At 43.7% G+C, this 22,898-nt stretch overlaps 1 protein-coding gene across 1 annotated transcript; it reads left to right on the top strand.

Annotated features, from left to right (window-relative positions):
- The first annotated feature begins 4,400 nt into the window (after nt 1-4,400).
- LOC311126263 (tripartite motif-containing protein 16-like) lies at nt 4,401-22,000 on the top strand. Its single transcript, XM_084200275.1, has 5 exons — nt 4,401-4,506; nt 19,465-19,698; nt 19,795-19,954; nt 20,080-20,139; nt 20,376-22,000. Exons 1-5 carry the CDS (start codon nt 4,411-4,413, stop codon nt 20,882-20,884), a joined length of 1,059 nt encoding a protein of 352 aa, XP_084056401.1. The 5' UTR covers nt 4,401-4,410; the 3' UTR covers nt 20,885-22,000.
- The last annotated feature ends 898 nt before the right edge of the window (nt 22,001-22,898 follow it).

Genomic DNA, 22,898 nt, shown 5'->3' with positions numbered 1-22,898 from the left:
AATAGGGTGGAGATTTGCTCACTGTCATTAGAATGAAGATTTCTATACAGGAGTTACTGTCTCTGTCCCAAATCTCTCCCTGTTCCCTACGTAGTGCACTAGGCTTCTTCTGACCAGATCTAAAGTAGTCTTCTAGATTTTACATGTTTTCTCCCTGTCGTTAGAAAATGACAATATGGTAATGACTTTAGTGGTTTCCTCCCCCTTTGTTTTTATTGGTTGTGTGTTATGTGTGTTGTTGTGTTAGGTTTTCCCCCTGTGATCCTAATGGAAATCCATTAACAATGAATCACAAACAAATTATATTCCAGTTGTGTTTAGACAACTTCATGGCTGACATCCCCAGTTCTGTTAAGACCCATTGAACTGGGTCACATTCTAAATGGTCACTTGTATTGATAGTCCATACTGGCCTAACTGGGGTTAACCATACTGGAGGGTTTCTTTCTGCACACATATTCCCTCATCTCCAGAACTTTACCTGATGTCCTCTCTCTCTCTCTCTCTTCTCTCTATCTCTCTCTCTCTCTCTCTCTCTCTCTCTCTCTCTCTCTCTCTCTCTCTCTCTCTCTCTCTCCTCTCTCTCTCTCTCTCTCTCTCTCTGTCTCTGTCTCTGTCTCTGTCTCTGTCTCTGTCTCTGTCTCTCTCTCTCTCTCTGCCTCTCTCTCTCTCTCTCTCTCTCTTCTCTCTCTTCTCTCTCTGTCTCTGTCTCTGTTTCTGTCTCTGTCTCTCTCTCTGTCTCTGTCTCTCTCTCTCTCGCTCTCTCTCTCTCTCTCTCTCTCTCTCTCTCTCTCTCTCTCTCTCTCTCTCTCTCTCTCTCTCTCTCTCTCTCTCTCTCTCTCTCTCTCTCTGTCTCTGTCTCTGTCTCTGTCTCTCTCTCTCTCTCTCTCCATCAAACCGTATAGAAGGCAGCTAACCTCAATATGGTTCCATTCCTGTAGTTATCAGGACACATGAGGTGTGGAACTATTATCTCCTTTCTAAGTGTGAACTTGTCCACTTCCCTTCATGGATTTAAAAGGAAATGACTGGTATATGTAAACTCCTCTACCCCATGCCACCACCAATCCAATGCTGTACAATTAATTCCATAGCTTAACAACATACATCACTCACACACACACACTCTCACAGACACACCTATTCACTTGGGGCCTTCTCCCTCTTGCCCTGCTGACATCCATGCAGGTGTGCGGGACGCACTCGCTAAGCGGACCGGCACATTGAACGCGGGTCGGCGACTCCCCGCTTGCCAGGAGCCCTCCGATAACGTGGACGGATCCTGCCGAGTAAGAAATTATACTCGGGAGGAGACAGAGAGAGGGAGAGGGGGACTCTCTCCAATCCCACTGACCTCACTGTTGGGTACATGCTGTCTGGACATTAAAACAGATCCAGTTGCTAGGTCAACCAAGCATAGACGGATAAGATAGAGAGACAATTCATACCCAGGGGAGTTACTGACTCTGGCCCAAATGACACCCTGTTCCTACGTAGTGCACTAGTCTACTTCTGATCAGATCTAAAGTAGTGCACTACATAGGGAATAGGGTGGAGATTTGCTCACTGTCATTAGAATGAAGATTTCTATACAGGAGTTACTGTCTCTGTCCCAAATCTCTCCCTGTTCCCTACGTAGTGCACTAGGCTTCTTCTGACCAGATCTAAAGTAGTCTTCTAGATTTTACATGTTTTCTCCCTGTCGTTAGAAAATGACAATATGGGTAATGACTTTAGTGGTTTCCCTCCCCCTTTGTTTTTATTGGTTTGTGTTATGTGTGTTGTTGTGTTAGGTTTTCCCCCTGTGTTCCTAATGGAAAATCCATTAACAATGAATCACAAACAAATTATATTCCAGTTGTGTTTAGACAACTTCATGGCTGACATCCCCCAGTTCTGTTAAGACCCATTGAACTGGGTCACATTCTAAATGGTCACTTGTATTGATAGTCCATACTGGGCCTAACTGGGGTTAACCATACTGGAGGGTTTCTTTCTGCACACATATTCCCTCATCTCCAGAACTTTACCTGATGTCCTCTCTCTCTCTCTCTCTCTCTCTCTCTCTCTCGTCTCTCTCTCTCTCTCTCTCTCTCTCTCTCTCTCTCTCTCTCCTCCTCTCTCTCTCTCTCTCTCTCTCTCTGTCTCTGTCTCTGTCTCTGTCTCTGTCTCTGTCTCTCTCTCTCTCTCTGCCTCTCTCTCTCTCTCTCTCTCTCTCTCTCTCTCTCTCTCTCTCTCTGTCTCTGTCTCTGTTTCTGTCTCTGTCTCTGTCTCTGTCTCTGTCTCTCTCTCTCTCTCGCTCTCTCTCTCTCTCTCTCTCTCTCTCTCTCTCTCTCTCTCTCTCTCTCTCTCTCTCTCTCTCTCTCTCTCTCTCTCTCTCTCTCTCTCTCTCTCTCTCTCTCTCTCTCTCTCTCTCTGTCTCTGTCTCTGTCTCTGTCTCTCTCTCTCTCTCTCTCCCATCAAACCGTATAGAAAGCAGCTAACCTCAATATGGTTCCATTCCTGTAGTTATCAGGACACATGAGGTGTGGAACTATTATCTCCTTTCTAAGTGTGAACTTGTCCACTTCCCTTCATGGATTTAAAAGGAAATGACTGGTATATGTAAACTCCCTCTACCCCATGCCAACACCAATCCAATGCTGTACAATTAATTCCATAGCTTAACAACATACATCACTCACACACACACACTCACACAGACACACCTATTCACTTGGGCCTTCTCCCTCATGCCCTGCTGACATCCATGCAGGCCCACATTGACCTTGTGACCTCTGGAGCTCCATGCATCTTGTTCTACACTCCCTGCCTAGTAAAACCCTTTCTCCCATGGGCCTGAGAGTACAGCTCATTTGAGACCATTTTGGAAAAGATTTTCTGTCATTTTTAAATGCCCACAAAAAATTTCACATTATACTGCTGTTTTGAATGTATAGCAAAACCAGGTAGTTTTGAGGTTGAATAGCTTCTTGAGTTGCTTGGTTCTACTGAAATTACCAACAGGCATTGGTCCAGGGTGATCAGGCCTATAATTTGAGACCATTTGGGTAAAGATTAGAGCTTTCTTTCCTTTTTAAATCACTCCAGGCAATATGTAATACAAATCTGATTTGGTTGCAATGCTGGGAAGAACTACACCACAGTAGATCCACGTTGCCTTTCAACTTTTTTCAAATAGGTTAAATCCTTCCAAAATGTCATATGAGGTGCAGCAGGCTAGGAGAAAGGGGGGAGAGAGTGGCCAGCCTCCACAGGGGATATAGAAATACATTGCCTGCTGCCCTAACTTCAACTTGATGCCTATGTGGGTTTATATTGCCATATCAAACTGTCTTCTTTGTCAACCCATCAGGCCACTATAAGGATTACCTGTGTTGAGTTTAAGCTTCCTGGAGTAACCGGAAGTGGGAAGATTGACCCTAAACATGATTTAGATGTATCCACCAGCAGATAGTGAAAACGCTACATTCAACCCTCTGTAAAAAGTTTCGTTTTTCACGGATTGACGTGAAACTCAGGATTCTGTAAGAGCTTGTCCCAATGAGGATATGTGTTTAATTACAGCTTCCTGTGACAACCGGAAGTGCCTTACATTGTGGTCATAGGTGCTGTTTCGAAGGGTTAAAAAGGTCACATCCTTCCAAAATGTCACATGTGTGATTAGGCAACCCTCATGAACCCGTACATATTAGAAAACCAGGTTTTTATCCGTTTGTTTTTTTATAAAGCTACAAAAAAATATATAAAAAATATGAAGAAAATATGCATCACTAACTGTAAGTCGCTCTGGATAAGAGTGTCTGCTAAATGACTACCAAAAAAATATATATATATATTTTTTCATAAATATGAAAATGAAAAAAAAGACGACTACCAGGTGAACGCATAACTTACCACGTGCCCGTAGCCAAACACGTCTTTAAATGACCAGTGGGGTCGAATCCGGGTGGGGGGGTGTGATAACTGCCTGAATGGAGGTGAAGCTTCACTTAATCTACTTTGAAGCAGAAAAAAAAATATGATTTTTTTTTTTTCAAAAATATGAAAATGTAAAAAAAGAAGACATGGGGGCGTGCGGGACGCACTCGCTAAGCGGACCGGCACATTGAACGCGGGTCGGCGACTCCCCGCTTGCCAGGAGCCCTCCGAAAACGTGGACGGATCCTGCCGAGTAAGAAATGATACTCGGGAGGTGTTTACCCAGCTGCCGAGTATACCAGGTGATACATGTACACCTACCATAAACACTATAATCATTCACATAGCAACATAGAAAATGTCATATGGTAAAGGGACTTCCTCAAGATTTTAGACCTTCCTCTCTATGGGCCCTATGTCACATTACTATACTATTGATCTACTGGACAAATAAAGCTTGATAGCTCATTGAAGAGTGATTCTCCACAGATGCAGCTGGGGATGAGTCAGCAGAAAGTCCAGCAGAGATTCCAGGAGAGAGAGAAGGAGCTGAAGGAGCTCCAACAGGCTGTGGAGTGTCTCAAGGTGAGTATTGTTGACCAGAGGAGACACACAATTTCACTCCTCACTTCCAGTCAGAGAGAGAGAGAGAGAGAGAGAGAGAGAGAGAGAGAGAGAGAGAGAGAGAGAGAGAGAGAGAGAGAGAGAGAGAGAGAGAGAGAGAGAGAGAGAGAGAGAGAGAGAGAGAGAGAGAGAGAGAGAGAGAGAGAGAGAGAGAGAGAGAGAGAGAGAGAGAGAGAGAGAGAGAGAGAGAGAGAGAGAGAGAGAGAGAGAGAGAGAGAGAGACAGAGAGAGGGGACTCTCTCCAACCAGAGAATTGGGCTGATTCAAACAAGACCAAACATGCTTATTTTTAAAGTAAGGACATGTCCAAGAAATGTTACTTGGAAAACTAAAATAACCAACACCCTTTCTTGTGATTGTAATATATAAAAATATAATAATATATTTCCATTCACATTGTGTGTGTGTGGTCCAATGTGTGAGGGGCTTGTTGTGATCCTGGGGGTAGTGCATTGGTCTGTACACTGACTGTAAACCTTCTTAATATTGAGTTGCATCGGGTGGGGGGCTGTTAAAACTGTTTTGAATGGGGTGTGTTTTGGGGCCTGGGGGTGAAATCAAACAGTGTATTCAAACTGGTTAGGGGTAGACCCCCCAGAACATTCACACCTGGTCCTTTGTTGCAGGATTTGTTTTAGACATGTTAACTTTCTGTTAAATGGGTTTCCATCACATTTTCAACTCTACCGATGGTTTTGTCAGATTTGGTTGTGCATTATATAGCGAACGTGCCCACTCTGGACAGGCTGCCTACATGATGACATTATTATGGACAAAAAGACCCTCGATATTTATTGGAAAGGAGCATCAAGCTCATCACCGTGCACTTTCACCACCCTGTGAAGTTCAGCATAACTTATTTCATCTGTAGCTTAATAAACTGCATGGTTTCCCGAGTTGTAGTGGGAGGACCACACCACATATCATCGTGTGACTCCAAGTTTACTTCAATATGATGGTTATTATATCAATATTTGTGCATAAAGCCGTTTCCACCGCCATTTCTCGCTTAATTAATTCTACAGAGGTATTTGCACCCCACTGCATCCACATGTTTCTTTACAATTTATAATCATTTTACATGACTGAAAATGAAATAAAACTTTTGATTTGACATATTCATCATTCACCACTGTGGCTTCTGAATAGGTCACTGTACATTTATGGAACCTTTAAAACGTTGTAATGTTTTACCACAACCTTATATTTGGTTACACGTCACTATGGCTTCCATCCCTATATACCTCAGTGCATCCATCCAGGACTAACGTCTCCAAACAGATCTAAAAGGCCTCCCCCACCACTCAGACTTTCAAAGAAATTAAAGTTATCTCTGATACTCTGCTGTGCAGTTTGTTGGATGGACATTGCAGAGGCCCTTTTAAAATATCCACTCTGCTGTCTGGATCTACCAAAGGATCCAGTTACTATTCCCTGTGGACACAGCTGTATGCAACGTCATCTTCTTAGCTTGACTTCCATCCCCCAAAAACCTGTAGATACAGAGTACACAGTCAAGAGGAAGCCACTCCCTGTCCTCTGGTGTAGAGTTCCATGAAACAGAAAGTCATTTTTGACACCCTGTTGCTCAACCTTCAGGTGAAAGCACTAAAATGGCTGACAATCTAGAACTGTTCTGTTGCTCCGTCTGTCTGGATCCACTGAAGGATCCGGTGACTACTGCCTGTGGACACAGCTACTGTATGGGCTGTATTAAAGAAAGCTGGGATCAGGATGATCTGAAAGGTGTCTACACCTGTCCCCACACTCTAAACGATACTGGGTTGTTTGGTTGACCCAAATGTTGGGTTGCAGGCGTTGGGTCACTTAGTTGGGTTGTTTTCTTTAAAAACTGCTGGGTTATGGATGCTGGGTGTTGGGTTATTGTTGCTTGGTTATTGAGATATGACCCATCAGGTCAGATCAGAAGACTGTAGGCATAGTTTAGTAGGGGTGTGGCTTTCAGATAGTTATTTTTAGCCACCCATGAGAGTAAATATATTTCCTGTTCATCTGGTCTGTTGCGTAGTTAGCACATGTTAAGGTTGAACATTGACATTTTTGTTGCTTCAATTATGCTTATAGAGTTTCCGAAAAGTCCACGTATGTCTCATTGTTGGGCTATGATACAGTGGTATACCTTATTATAATATGTAATAAATACTCTACAAATTATAGAAGAATTTAATGAGGAAAAATTGAGTTTACAGTATGTAAACGCCTTAAAATAACCTGCAGTAAGGATGACATTAAAACAGACCCAGTTGCTAAGGCAACCAAGCATGACATTAAAACAGACCCAGTTGCTAGGTCAACCAAGCATGACATTAGAACAGACCCAGTTGCTAGGTCAACCAAACATGACATTGAAACAGACCCAGTTGCTAGGTCAACCAAACATGACATTAAAACAGACCCAGTTGCTAGGTCAACCAAGCATGACATTAAAAAAGACCCAGTTGCTAGGTCAACCAAGCATGACATTAAAACAGTCCCAGTTGCTAGGTCAACCAAGCATGACATTAAAACAGACCCAGTTGCTAGGTCAACCAAGTATGACATTAAAACAGACCCAGTTGCTAGGTCAACCAAGCATGACATTAAAACAGACCCAGTTGCTAGGTCAACCAAGCATGACATTAAAACAGACCCAGTTACTAGGTCAACCAAGCATGACATTAAAACAGACCCAGTTGCTAGGTCAACCAAGCATGACATTAAAACAGACCCAGTTGCTAGGTCAACCGAGCATGACATTAAAACAGACCCAGTTGCTAGGTCAACCTAGAATGACATTAAAACAGGCCCAGTTGCTAGGTCAACCAAGCATGACATTAAAACAGACCCAGTTGCTAGGTCAACCAAGCATGACATTAAAACAGACCCAGTTGCTAGGTCAACCAAGCATGAGAGTAAAAAATACCCAACTGATGGTTAAATTAACCCGTGTTCTGTTAATACTAACAACCCAACATATTGGGTTATTCACGCAACCAAACTGTCTGGGTCAAAATAACCCAACATGTTCTTTCCACTACTTAACCTGCGCTGGGGTACTAAATAAACCAGATTGAGTGCAGTGCAGACATACCTTCACCCCAAGACCTATTCTGAACAGGAGTGCTGTGCTCGCCTAAGTGGTGGAGAAACTGAAGAAGACAGGACTCCAGTCTGCTCCCCCTCCTGCTCTGTGCTATGCTGGACCTGGAGATGTGGCGTGTGATGTCTGCACTGGGACCAGAAAGCAGAAAGCCCTCATGTCCTGTCTGGTGTGTCTGGCCTCTTACTGTGAGACTCACCTCCAACCTCACTATGAATCTCCTGCTTTGAAGAAGCACCAGCTGGTCAAAGCCACCGTACAGCTACAGGACCAGCTTTAACATTGCAGATATATTGGGGCTTCTATCTGTGGAATTGTCTGCATCATTTCCAATCCCCCATATATATGTTTTGTAAATATTATTTTAAATATATTTTCCTTCTTTATTATTTTCCCCTAACCCTACCACCCCTCCTAAACTAATGGACAAACAATACTTAGGCTTCCACTTCCAGCTTATAAATGTACATACTACATACATTTCCCAGACACTACATTTTACATTAGTTATCTTTTGTTTGTTTTTAGTCCCCGCCTTCAGCTACCCTCAGCCCCTCCCATCTATCTCTGAAGACCATCCATTTTTGATTTCTAGCTGCCATACAGTGCATTCGGAAAGTATTCAGACCCTTTGACTTTTTCAACATTTTATTACGTTACAGCCTTATTCTAAAATTGATTAAATAAAACATTTTCCTCATCACTCTACCCACAATACCACATAATGACAAAGCGAAAACAGGTTTTTATTTTTACACACTTATTGAAAATACAAGACAGAAATACCTTATTTACATAAGTATTCAGACCCTTTGCTATGAGACTCAAAATTGAGCTCAGGTGCATCCTGTTTCCATTGATCATCCTTGAGATGTTTCTACAACTTGATTGGAGTCCACCTGTGGTAAATTCAATTGATTGGACATGATTTGTAAAGGCACACAGCTGTCTATATAAGGTCCCACAGTTGACAGTGCATGTCAGAGCAAAAACCAAGCCATGAGGGTGAAGGAATTGTCCGTAGAGCCCTGAGACAGGATTGTGTTGAGGCACAGATCTGGGGAAGGGTCCCAAAACATTTCTGCAACATTCAAGGTCCCCAAGAACACAATGGCCTCCATCATTCTTAAATGGAAGAAGTTTGTAACCACCAAGACTCTTCCTAGAGCTGGCCGCCTGGCCAAACTGAGCATCGGGGGAGAAGGGCCTTGGTCAGGGAAGTAACCAAGAACCCGATGGTAACACTGACAGAGCTCCAGAGTTCCTCTGTGGAGATGGGAGAAACTTCCAGAAGGACAACCACCTCTGCAGCACTCCACCATTTAGGCCTTTATGGTAGAGTGGCCAGACGGAAACCACTCCTCAGTAAAAGACACATGACAGCCCGCTTGGAGTTTGCCAAAAGGATCCTAATGTACTCTCAGACCATGAGAAAGAAGATTCTCTGGTCTGATGAAACCAAGATTGAACTCTTTGGCCTGAATGCCAAGCGTCACGTCTGTAGAAAACATGGCACCATCCCTATGGTGAAGCATGGTGGTGGCAGCATCAGGCTGTGGGGATTTGAAACCCCACCTCTTTAAGGAATACCTGGGATAGGATAAAGGAATCCTTCTACCCCCCCCCCCCCCCCCCCCCCCCCCCCAATTGTAAAGTGGTTATCCCACTGGCTATAGGGTGAACGCACCAATTTGTGAGTCGCTCTGGCTAAGAGCGTCTGCTAAATGACGTTAATGTGCCCTTGAGCAAGGCACTTAACCCTAATTGCTCCTGTAAGTCGCTCTGGATAAGAGCGTCTGCTAAATGACTAAAATGTAAAATGTAATGTTTTTCAGAGGCACGGACTGGGAGAATAGCCAGGATCGAGGGAAAAATGAACAGAGCAAAGTACAGAGAGATCCTTGATGAAAACCTGCTTCAGAGCGCTCAGGATCTCAGACTGGGGCGAAGGTTCAACTTCCAACAAGACAACAACACTAAGCACACAGCCAAGACGCAGGAGTGGCTTCGGGACAAGTCTCTGAATGTCCTTGAGTGGTCCAGACAGATCCTGGAGTTGAACCCGATCGACCATCTCTGGAGAGACCTGAAAATAGCTGTGCAGCACTGATAGCAACAACAACCACCGCAGAAAAGTTGGCTGTGTTTACAGACAGACAGACGTACAGACAGACAGACAGAGGTTGTTTACTATGACTGGATGAAGGGATACAGTGTTGAAGGCTTCCTTTAGGTCTCCTGGTCTCTTGGGATTTAAACAGTGAATACAGTGAGATAGTCCTAACCATTCAATCAATGTACAGAACAAACAGTCATTATTAACACTATACAGAGTGGAGCCTATGGATATAATATATTATCTTATAATAGAATAGAATAGAATTTTATGAATAGAAAATAATAAATGTTTTGACATGAAAGCACAGCCAGATGTTTTGACTTGACAGTGTGTCTCCATACCTCAGTCTCTGAAGACACCCAGCAATGGTTAGGATTATTAGAGAAGCTTTTCCTGCTGAAAGGCAGTTTCATTTAATCTGGTTGCAGAAAACAATTCATTGGATATGTTCATAACCCCGTCCACCTATAAGATGTGGGGGGTTTCTGTCTGACTAAGAAGAGATACAAAGAACTCTGATTATAAAACGTCTTCTCTTTTTAGTCCTAGATATGGCTAGGGTTAGGGTTACTGCTGAATGTAGTAACTCTAACCCTGACCCTAGGCCTAACAGTAATACCCACACTGTAATGTAAAGTATTACCTCATTCTCAATGATCAGTCAATACATACAGTATTCATTTAAACTACAGTATATTGGCATTTTGAAGCTTATTAAAATAATTATAATATGTACTTAATAGGAACTGTTACCCTTTATATATTCTGACAACTCATATTTGTTAGATTTATTCCAAATGAAGGGCCCTAACCTAGAAACTAAAATATTTGTCTCCCTCTCCACGTTGAACGCAGTTCTCTCTCTGTCCCTCCCTCCCTCCCTCCCTCTAACCTCACCTACCTGGCAGATCCAGAAGTCCCTCCCCTCCCAAAAACTAACTTATGTGGAAACGAAACTGATCTGAGTCTCTGTGTCGTCTGTCTGTGTGAGAGTGAACAACCGTCCAAATGGCTAAGCAGGGAGTTCTGCTGGACCAGGACCAGTTATGTTGTTCTGTCTGTCTGGATCTACTGAAGGAGCCGGTCACCATCCCCTGTGGACACAGTTACTGTAGAAGCTGTATTGAGGGCTGCTGGGATCAGGATGTTCTGAAAGGGGTCTATAGCTGTCCTCAGTGCAGAGAGACCTTCACTCCAAGGCCTAATCTGAGGAAAAATAACATGTTGGCTGAGTTGGTGGAGAAACTGAAGAAGACAGGACTCCAGGCTGCTCCCCCTCCTGCTCTGTGCTATGCTGGACCTGGAGATGTGGCGTGTGATGTCTGCACTGGGACCAGAAAGCGGAAAGCCCTCATGTCCTGTCTGACGTGTTTGGCTTCTTACTGTGAGACTCACCACCAATCTCACTATGAATCTCCTGCTTTGAAGAAGCACAAGCTGGTTAAAGCCACCGCACAAGTACAGGAGAAGATCTGCTCTCATCATGACAAATTGCTGGAGGTTTACTGTCGTACCGATCAGCAATGTATCTGTTATCTGTGTACAATGGATGAACATAAAGGCCATGATACAGTGTCAGCTGCAGCAGAGAGGACTGAGAAACAGGTAAGACCAGAACTACTTGTTGGTGACTGTCTGATAAACAAAGAATTAAAGATACAGTGCCTTGCAAAAGTATTCATCCCCCTTGGCGTTTTTTCTATTTTGTTGCATTACAACCTGTAATTTAAATGGATTTTTATTTGGATTTCATGTAATGGACATACACAAAATAGTCCAAATTGGTGAAGTGGAATTTTTTAAAAATAACTTGTTTCAAATAATTCTAAAAAATAAATAACGGAAAAGTGGTACGTGCATATGAATATGGCACCACATTAAACCTGCCAAGAGAGGGTCGCCCATCAAAACTCACGGACCAGGCAAGGAGGGCATTAATCAGAGAAGCAACAGAGACCAAATATAACCCTGAAGGAGCTGCAAAGTTCCACAGCGTAGATTGGGGTATCTGTCCATAGGACCATTTTAAGCCGTACACTCCACAGAGCTGGGCTTTACGGAAGAGCGGCCAGAAAAAAGGCATTACCACACTTTTGGTGTTCGCTAAAAGGCATGTGGGAGACTCCCCAAACATATGAAAGAAGGTACTCTGGTCAGATGAGACTCAAATTGAGCTTTTCGGCCATCAAGAAAAACGCTATGTCTGGCGCAAACCCAACACCTCTCATCACCCCGAGAACACCATCCCCACAGTGAAGCATGGTGGTGGCAGCATCATGCTGTGGGGATGTTTTTCATCAGCAGGGACTTGGAAACTGGTCAGAATTGAAGGAATGATGAATGGCGCTAAATACAGGGAAATTCTTGAGGGAAACCTGTTTCAGTCTTCCAAAGATTTGAGACTGGGACAGAGGTTCACCTTCCAGCAGGACAATGACCCTAAGCATACTGCTAAAGCAACACTCAAGTGATTTAAGGGGAAACATTTAAATGTCTTGGAATGGCCTAGTCAAAGCCAAGACCTCAATCCAATTGAGAATCTGCGGTATGACTTAAAGATTGCTGTACACCAGAGGAACGCATCCAACTTGAAGGAGCTGGAGCAGTTTTGCCAGTGGCTAGATGTGCCAAGCTTATAGAGACATACCCCAAGAGACTTGCAGCTGTAATTGCTGCAAAAGGTGGCTCTACAAAGTATTGACTTAGTGAGGGTGAATAGTTATGCATGCTCAAGTTTTCTTTTCTTTGGTCTTATTTCTTGTTTGTTTCACACACAAAAATATTTTGCATCTTCAAAGTGTTAGGCATGTTGCGTAAATCAAATGATACAAACCCACAAAAAATCAATTTTAATTCCAGGTTGTAAGGCAACAAAATAGGAAAAATGCCAAGGGGGGTGAATACTTTCACAAGCCACTGTACAGTAGGAACTAAGGCTGTTTGAATATGAGATAATTCAAGTGATATCGATCCACGGCAGAACAAATATGAACACAAACCTTGATTATATAGATATGTTAACCCAGAGTCTCCAAATGTATCACCATTTTCTAAAGTCAAACACCATTATCATTCGTTATCAAACATCATTATCATTCGTTATCAAACACCATTAGCATTCGTTATCAAACACCCAATCAGCTCCCCTGTTTTGTACACTGTTAAAACTATAATCATTCACATAACAACTTAATAATATAATTTCACACAGACACTTCCTCAACATTTTAATCCCTATCTTCTATGGGCCCTATGTCCCATTACTATACTATTGATCTACTGGACAAATAAAGCTTGATAGCTCATTGAAGAGTGATTCTCCACAGAGGCAGCAGGGGATGAGTCAGCAGAAGGTCCAGCAGAGATTCCAGGAGAGAGAGAAGGAGCTGAAGGAGCTCAAACAGGCTGTAAAGTCTCTCAAGGTGAGTATTGTTGACCAGAGGAGACACACCATTTCACTTCTCTCCTCCAGTCAGAGAGAGGGAGAGAGACAGGCCTCTATCTAATCCCACTGACCCCACTGTTGGAAACAGAACCCCTTTCAGAGAACACACGGCTTAATGTAACTGATGGGATATGAACCCGGGTCTACTGAGGGAGAAACCAACATCTTGGGGGTTCGATCCCCGGGACCACCCATACGTAAAAATGTGTGCACACATGACTGTAAGTCGCTTTGGATAAAAGCGTCTGCTAAATGCATATTATATATTATTATGTTACACCAAGAGGAGATTCCCTACTGGGCCGACACTGATTTTAAAGTCACAAGTGGGGCTACCGCATCACATAACCATGAGTAGCCATGAGTGACTAATGTCCGCTATACATTAACACGGAGCTCTCTCTCTCTCACGCTCTCTCAATTCAATTAAATGGGCTTTATTGACATGGGAAACATGTTACATTACCAAAGCAGGTTAAATAAATAATAAACGAAAGTGAAATCAATGATCAGAAATTAACAGTAAACGTTACACTCACAAACGTTTCAAAGTAATAGAGACATTTCAAATGTTATAATTCAAGTGCAAACAGAGTGAGCCATTCGCCAGACTGAGTTCTGGAGGTGAAATGGAAATGAATGAGGGAGAGCTAAGTGAGGTAGAAGGTGTGGTGAAGAGCTCAGAACCAGAGCCTGGCATCAATGGACATGATAAAGAAAAATCTGGTGCAGTAGGAGTTATATTTTTGGAGAAAGTGGATCCATACCTTTTGGAAGATCAATTTGTAGTTTCAGGGTGGGTGGGAAAGGAGGTGGGTGCAGTTGAATAAGTGAAGGTAACCTGTAGTGGACTTGTGATATTTGTTTGTGTTTCTTCTGACCAGAGGGAGTGGGCGCTCCGTGTCACGTAACTTGGGTCAAGATCTGTTTCTTGCTTTGCTCTTAGGAACAGGGCACCATTGAAAGGAGTGATTTCTGGGGTAGCGTTAAGTGTGGAGGTGGAGCAATTCAAGTTTAAGCTTCCTGGTGTTTGTGATGCCCGCCGTTTGGTGCAACACAGACCCGGTGGTGAGCGTGGTGAAACAGAGAAGTCAGTCCTTTTAAGTTATGAGTCTTTAACAGAGAAAGTCATGTTATGATATATCAGTTATCTTGATTCGAGCTTTTGTGCCAAATCCATAAATTCAGGTGCAACGTTTATGGTCATTTCGCAGCAGTTTGTGGGAGAGAAATTCCAAGATGTTTTATGTGTGTGGAAGAGAATGGGATAAAGGATTGTTCTGGTGAATAAAGTTTGTGCCGAATCCACTGTCAGTCCTTTTGAATCTTGAGTCTTTACCCGACAAAGTCATGGTAGGATATATCAGTTATCCTGTTAGAGCTTTTGTGGCGAATCCACTGCGCTGTTTCAGGTGCAACATTTATGGTCATGTTGCAGCAGTTTGTAGGAGGGAGATTCCAAGATGTGGGAAGTGTGCAGGAGGGCATGGGATAGAGGATTGTGTAGTTTTGGTGGATAAAGTTGTGTGTGTCAACTGTAGGGATGCCCATGTTGCTGGGGATCTGAAGTGTCCGGTGCAAGAGAGGCAGGTTGAAGTGGCTAGAGTCAGAGTAGTGCAGAAGGTGTCGTATGATGAGGCAGTGAAGAAAGTAGAGGAGGATGGGTCAAGGGTGAGAGATCCTGAGAGGATCCCTGTGAGTAGTAGATCTGTGCCAGCACAGAGGGATAGGCCAACGAGTGATATATGCTTTAGTAAAGTTAGCTTCTTAGAGTTCATAGCAATGGTTATCAACTGTACCGCAGAAATGGAACGTAAATCACAGAAAATAGATATTGTGGTGGCAGCTGCAGAGAAGTATTTGGGCATACAAGATTAGACTTCAGAGGAGTTACAGGGTGTGTTGAGTTGTGGTTTCCTGTCCTCCCAGGCCGTTGGCATGGTGCAGGAGCAGATAGGGTCAAAGTAGTGGAATGGGGTAGTGGGTATTTAATGAGTGTAGGGTTAGTTGGAAGGTTTTTAATTAAATGTTCCTTTCCCCTTTTCCCATTTTGTATCACAAAGTAAAATAGAGTTATATTATATTCCAGTTGGGGGCGGTAATGCAACATATTGGATGCCAACCGCCGTTAAACTCCAAAGAAGAAGAAACGTTACATTATGGCAATGTACAGTGTCTCTGCCTCTCTCATTCCATCACTTTTGCAGTAGTTGGTTGTATGTGTGTCTCTGTCTGTCAAAACCCCATTTTAACCAATCGTTGATGGATATTTATAGAGCTCTGATCAGGACGACAATTGATTACTGGTGTATAGTTTATCGAACAAGGCAGAACTTGGCTTCAGAAGCTGGACAGAATCCAGTATATAGCTTTAAGGATATGTATTGGTGCATTTAAATCAACATCTGTATGTGCCTTACTGGTGGAGGCAGGAGAGATGCCTTTGGATATACAGCGTAAAAAATGGTCATTATCTTATTGGGTTGAAAGGCTGTGAGGTTGAGCATCCCACTGCTACTGTTCTAGATGACTGTTGGGAATATACTAGTAGACAAGGCAGTGGTTTTGGTTGGACAGTTGGAAAGCTTGCTGATGAGAGTGGTTTGAGGGAGTTGGAGGTTGGCCCTTCTGTGGTGATAGGGGATGTTCCTCCATGGTTACTCCCTGACCCTGTTGTTGATCTAACCTTGGTAGAGAAAATGAAAGATTGGTCAGAAGTCAGTGATATAGAGAAACCGGTTGACAATTACATTGGTAAAAGTTTTTATGCTTTTTTACCGCTTTTCACAGACGGATCCAAGGACCCAGATAGTAGGCGCACAGGAGCAGGCGTTTACGTTCCTGAATTTGTTCTGCAGATATGTAGAAGACTAACAGATGAACTGTCTGTATACTCAGTTGAACTGTTGGTGATAATAGTTGCCCTCCAGTGGTTGGAGGACGTCCAACCTGTTAGAATGATAGAATTCTCAGATTTGTCTGTATTGAATAGTTTATCATCTGGTAAATCTAATAGGAGTGACCTGCTATTGGAGTTATTAATGTTATTATGGAGAATTGAGAGAATGGGTTTAGTAGTGAGATTCTGCTGGGTCCCAGCACATTCGGGTGTGGAAGGGAATGAAATTGTAGACCAGTTAGCTAAAAGAGCTTTGAAACAAGATATAATTGATGTTAATGTTCCACTGGGTAGAGGTGAGGCCAAATGTAAGATCAGAGCCATTTTGATAGATGTGTGGCAGAAGAGATGGTACTCTGAGCACAAGGGCCGGCATTTATATGAATAGTTTACAGTTTTACAGAAAGGTCGATGGACCAAGATTCAAAAGTCAGATTAGGAAGGAAGATGTGGTGTTTACTAGATTGCGCTTAGGACATTGTACATTGATCTCGTCATTTCATCTGGTTGGCAAGCATGGGAATGATTTGTGTCTGGAGTGTACGGTCGATGAAACGGTGGAGCATGTGTTGTTATATTGTTGTAAGTATGTTGAAGAGAGGGAAAGATTGAAGTGTAGGGTCATTGAGGTTGGACGGGGTTGGGGGGGGTTGGAAGGGATTTTGGGGATGGGGGAGGGTCTATTAGAAGTTAGTAGGGCTCTTCTTTATTTTCTCAGAAGTACTGAGTTAGGTAGGAGGATTTAGAAATGTTGGAAACCGTGATTGACCACACACTCCAGCACAGTAGGTGGCGGCATGCACCTTTAACGTTGGTTTGTGGACCGCCATTATATCATAGAAGAAGAAGTTGGTTGTGTGAGAGTTTTGTGGTTCGTGAGGAGGGCTACTATTCTTTTTTCTTTTGGTTCTTGCGTATTTTCTGAATTTATTTTCTCATGGTGGAGGGTTTGTTTATTGGTTTCCACTGTTTATCGTTTAGAGTTGAGGGGGGAGTAGGGGTAGTTTGTTAGGGCGGCGTGATGGCCTCAACCGAGTGGAGAAGAAACGCTGTCGCTTCGGGTCCGTTCCGGAGAAAGGTGTGGAGGAAGTTTTGCTAATGGTCGGCGAACAGGTTGGAGCGGAACATCTGGACTCTGCATCCAGAATGAACAAGGCGGTGGTTGTGTTAATGAAAAAGGTTTGTCTTGTTGTGAGGGGTGTGTTGGTGCAGATGTCGCCTCTTTCGATAAGAGTTGTGGTGGCTAATCTGCCTCCGTTTATTGCTTCCGAACAGACCCCAAGTAGTTGGTTAGTTTTGGTAAATTTGCAAGTGGTTTCCGTGTGCTCTCGGCTGGGTGCCAAGCGGAATCGGTTAAACATGTCTCTTTTCGTAGACAAGTGTTTGTTTCTTAACAAACTTCAAGGTTACACAGGGGAGGGGTGGAACACAGGGTTTGGTAGCACAGATAGTTTTGGGTGTTTCTAGTGTGGGGATCATCAGTTATAGGCTACAAGCAGCAATATGATTGATAGGTAGGACAGGTATTGAACCCAAATAATCCCTACTCAGATGCGCTAACCTCAACCCTAGTAAACATGCATTATAAAAACCTTCTATATAAAATTATCTCATATTGGGAGTAAATAGCCTCTGAATAGAAAAGAAAAAACACTGCATCTTCCAGCCCACCAATAAATGACATAATGCAACCTTGGCGGTTAGCATATTTACCTCAACATGCCCCTCGCTTGCATGAGAAGACAGAGTGCTCGATGCTGGTTGATGAATTTGACAATTAATTTACTAGGAAAATACGTTTTTGTCGACCAGAGGTGACTGAATTAATGTTCAGGCGTATTGATAATCATTATAGTAATGAAGTATAATTTCAAAACATGAAAGTTGTCAAATTGTGGTCCTCTGTAGCTCAGCTGGTAGAGCACGGAGCTTATAACGCCAAGGTAGTGGGTTCGATCCCCGGGTCCACCCATACACAAAAAATGTATGCACGAATGACTGTAAGTCGCTTTGGATAAAAGCGTCTGCTAAATGGCATATTATTATTATTATTATTATATTATAGGGAGGAGAGTAGAGCAGGGTCAAGTGGTGGTGGTACCAGGAAGGAGGAGAGTAGAGCAGGGTCAAGTGGTGGTGGTACCAGGAAGGAGGAGAGTAGAGCAGGGTCAAGTGGTGGTGGTGGTACCAGGAAGGAGGAGAGTAGAGCAGGGTCAAGTGGTGGTGGTACCAGGAAGGAGGAGAGTAGAGCAGGGCCAAGTGGTGGTGGTACCAGGAAGGAGGAGAGTAGAGCAGGGTCAAGTGGTGGTGGTACCAGGAAGGAGGAGAGTAGAGCAGGGTCAAGTGGTGGTGGTACCAGGAAGGAGGAGAGTAGAGCAGGGTCAAGTGGTGGTGGTACCAGGAAGGAGGAGAGTAGAGCAGGGTCAAGTGGTGGTGGTACCAGGAAGGAGGAGAGTAGAGCAGGGTCAAGTGGTGGTGGTACCAGGAAGGAGGAGAGTAGAGCAGGGTCAAGTGGTGGTGGTACCAGGAAGGAGGAGAGTAGAGCAGGGTCAAGTGGTGGTGGTACCAGGAAGGAGGAGAGTAGTGAATGGCCAAGTGGTGGTGCGCAGGCCGTGGAGAAAGCGGTGGTGGGGAGGGTTGGAGCTGGGCTACATGAGCTGAGGCAGGTTTCTGTAGTAGAGAGTGTTGTGGAGTAGATAAGGGAGCCTGATGGGTGGGTAACTTCTGTTGTGGGGAGATGAGGGAGCCTGATGGGTAGGTAAGGAGGGACAGGGCACCTCCGCAGCTTCCAGGGGGGTTGCAGTGGGGCTGTGAGTGGCTCAAGATGCTTGGGGTGTATCTGGGCTCGGAGGGTTGGGATAGGAAGAACTGGGAAGGAGTGTCACAAGCGGTGGTGTCGAGGCTGACGAAGTGGAGGTGGCTCATCTCCCAAGTGGCATACAGAGGGACGGTGCTGATCATCAACAACTTGGTGGCATCCTCTCTATGGCTTAAATTGGCCATTCTCAACGCCCCCGGTGGTCTGCTTGTGGACCTGCAGCGCCCCTCTGTATGCCACTCCACTCCAGTAGGGTTGAGTTTGAGTTGTACAAAATGATCAACAGTGTGGAGATGTTTCAGGAGGTATGGGGGCTCAGGGGGGCTGTCTGTACGGCTGGAGAGGAGGGGTTGGATGGACGGTTGGAATGTGGTGCTGGTTGGTGTATTGTACTGTGGTGTTGGGTACTGGATAATGTGATTGTGCGGAGGTTGTGGTGGCACGCAATGTGCTTTTAGGAGTGGTGGGTGTTAGTGTAATGAGGATGGCTCATTAAAGTAAGACAAGTCTCTCTCTCTCTCTCTCTCTCTCTTAACAGAGCTCTGCACAGGCAGCAGTGGTGGACAGTGACAAGATCTTTACCGAGCTGATCCGCTCCATTGAGAGAAGGCGCTCTGAGGTGAAGGAGCTGATCAGAGCCCAAGAGAAGGCTCAATTGAGTCAAGCTGAAGGACTCCTGGAGCAACTGGAGCAGGAGATAGCTGAGCTGAGGAAGAGAAGCACTGAGCTGGAGCAGCTCTCACACACAGAGGATCACATCCATTTCCTCCAGGTAACTCAACTACCTTGATACATGTGATATGAAATTAAAACTCAATGTGAAACTCTCAATCATTTGGTTCTGTTCTCTCTCTCTCTCTCTCTCCAGAGTTATCAGTCTCTCTCCAGTACCAGTGTATCTTCAGACTTACCCAGCATCGTTGTCCGTCCTCTTCAGTACTTTGGAGATGTGAGTAAGACTGTGTCTGAACTGAGAGAGAAACTAGAAGACGTCCTTAAAGGAGAATGGACAAAGATCTCCACTACAGGTGTGTTGAAAATAATAAGAACATCAACTTTAGACCATTGAAAGTTCCCTACTAGTCATATACATGTGGAATATGGTATGATGATAACATTCCCTCTCTCTGTGAATGTGTTTGTGTGTCTGTAGTGAATATAGTGGATGTTGTACTGCCTCCAGAGCCCAAGCCCAGAGAACAGTTCTTACAATGTGAGTCTCTTTATCCTGAAGTAACTAACAGTCTCTTTTTACTGACACTCCTAACAATCCCTCTAGAAATATATAGCAATAGTAGATCTAATCAAAGACTGGGTATCTATCTGACTCCTCATATTTCTCTGATTTGATCTCTGCTGTGCTCTAATCAAAGACAGGGTAGATACAGTATCTGACTTCACTTATTGTTCTAACTGCCCTCATTGGTCTCTGCTCTGCTCTTCTCCCAGATTCCTGTCAGCTCACACTGGACCCAAACACAGCACACACACTCCTCTCTCTGTCTGAAGGGAACAGAAAGGTGACCTATACAGACCAAGTCCAGCCATATCCTGTTCATCCAGACAGATTCACAAACAACTTGATGGTTCTGTGTAGAGAGGGTCTGTCTGGACGCTGTTACTGGGAGGTGGAGTGGAGTGGGATGTGTGTTACAGCAGTCTCATATAAAGACATCAGCAGAACAGGGACAGATGGTGCATTTGGACTCAATAACAAGTCCTGGAGTTTAGAGTACTATAGTGGTGGTTATTGTTTCAGACACAATAATGTTGAGACTAAAGTATCAGGCCCTCGGTCCTCCAGAGTAGGAGTGTACCTGGATCACAAGGCAGGAACTCTGTCCTTCTACAGTGTCTCTGACACAATGACCCTCCTCCACAGAGTCCAGACCACATTCACTCAGCCCCTCTATCCTGGGTTTAGGGTCTATGGTACTGCAGAGCTGGTTAAACTGTAGTAGTAGGGTCCACATAGATACTAGTCATGCTGGTGTAGTCTATAGCTGAGCTGGTTAAACTGTAGTAGGGTCCACATAGATACTAGTCATGCTGGTGTAGTCTATAGCTGAGCTGGTTAAACTGTAGTAGGGTCCACATAGATACTAGTCATGCTGGTGTAGTCTATAGCTGAGCTGGTTAAACTGTAGTAGGGTCCACATAGATACTAGTCATGCTGGTGTAGTCTATAGCTGAGCTGGTTAAACTGTAGTAGGGTCCACATAGATACTAGTCATGCTGGTGTAGTCTATAGCTGAGCTGGTTAAACTGTAGTAGGGTCCACATAGATACTAGTCATGCTGGTGTAGTCTATAGCTGAGCTGGTTAAACTGTAGTAGGGTCCACATAGATACTAGTCATGCTGGTGTAGTCTATAGCTGAGCTGGTTAAACTGTAGTAGGGTCCACATAGATACTAGTCATGCTGGTGTAGTCTATAGCTGAGCTGGTTAAACTGTAGTAGGGTCCACATAGATACTAGTCATGCTGGTGTAGTCTATAGCTGAGCTGGTTAAACTGTAGTAGGGTCCACATAGATACTAGTCATGCTGGTGTAGTCTATAGCTGAGCTGGTTAAACTGTAGTAGGGTCCACATAGATACTAGTCATGCTGGTGTAGTCTATAGCTGAGCTGGTTAAACTGTAGTAGGGTCCACATAGATACTAGTCATGCTGGTGTAGTCTATAGCTGAGCTGGTTAAACTGTAGTAGGGTCCACATAGATACTAGTCATGCTGGTGTAGTCTATAGCTGAGCTGGTTAAACTGTAGTAGGGTCCACATAGATACTAGTCATGCTGGTGTAGTCTATAGCTGAGCTGGTTAAACTGTAGTAGGGTCCACATAGATACTAGTCATGCTGGTGGTGATGGTCCCCAGATGTGATGATTCATTCTGCTCTGTTTTTATGTACAATGATTTGATTGATTTGATCTTCAGAAGATGTTGTGAATTACAATTCAATGCATTCATATTTTTATTAAGTGCAATGTTTTAATCTTATATATTCACATTAATCATGATGTATGCTGTTAATGTATGTTGGTTGTCATTCAGAACCATTGAAATGTTTTCTCAATTGGTTCTCTGTCTCAATGTAATTTTCCTCAGTATCATGGAACAGGTAGTGTTACTTACTTGCTAATTGAACTATATGGGCCGGTTTCCCGGACACAGATGAAGCCTAGTCCTAGACTAAAAAGCATGTTCAATGGAGATGTCCGGGAAACCGGCCCTAAATTTGGCATCTTATATTCTTCCGTACTGCTCAGTCAAGCAACATTAAACCTGTCCAGCAGGTGATGCTATTAACCAAACAATAAAAACCCAGCACACGTCTTGACTTGTCACTCAGTATATCAGTAATGTTCAGAATTGTACTTTAATATAATTGGAGATTGATGGTCTTTTTAATCCACTATCTAGAGTCAGGAACAGTTGAAGTTAGGTCTGCTACTGTTCAGTTATTAAATATGATTAATGGTGATGGGAAATAAAATATCCATCTAGTAGTAGTTTTCCTTTGCTATTTATTCCAAGGTGTGTCTTTAACTTGTAAATGGATTGTGTTGAAGCTGGCATGTGGTGTGGATGATAGAATAGAGTGAATAGAGGTGAGAAGAGAGGAGGAGAGGAGAACATCATATAGAAGACAGATAAGATAGAGAGAGAATTCATACCCAGGGGAGTTACTGACTCTGGCCCAAATGACACCCTGTTCCCTATGTAGTGCACTAGGCTACTTCTGACCAGATCTAAAGTAGTGCACTACATAGGGAATTGGGTGGAGATTGGAGATTTGCTCACTGTCATTAGAATGAAGATTTCCATACAGGAGTTACTGTCTCTGTCCCAAATCTCTCCCTGTTCCCTACGTAGTGCACTAGGCTTCTTTTGACCAGATCTAAAGTAGTCTTCTAGATTTTACAGGTTTTCTCCCTGTCGTTAGAAAATGACAATATGGTAATGACTTTAGT

Source organism: Coregonus lavaretus, assembly GCF_964263955.1.
Source record: "Coregonus lavaretus genome assembly, contig: HAP1_SCAFFOLD_1073, whole genome shotgun sequence".
Classification (NCBI taxonomy): domain Eukaryota; kingdom Metazoa; phylum Chordata; class Actinopteri; order Salmoniformes; family Salmonidae; genus Coregonus; species Coregonus lavaretus.
Note: the sequence above shows the minus strand (reverse complement) of the source record. Positions and strands in the feature narration are given on the sequence as shown.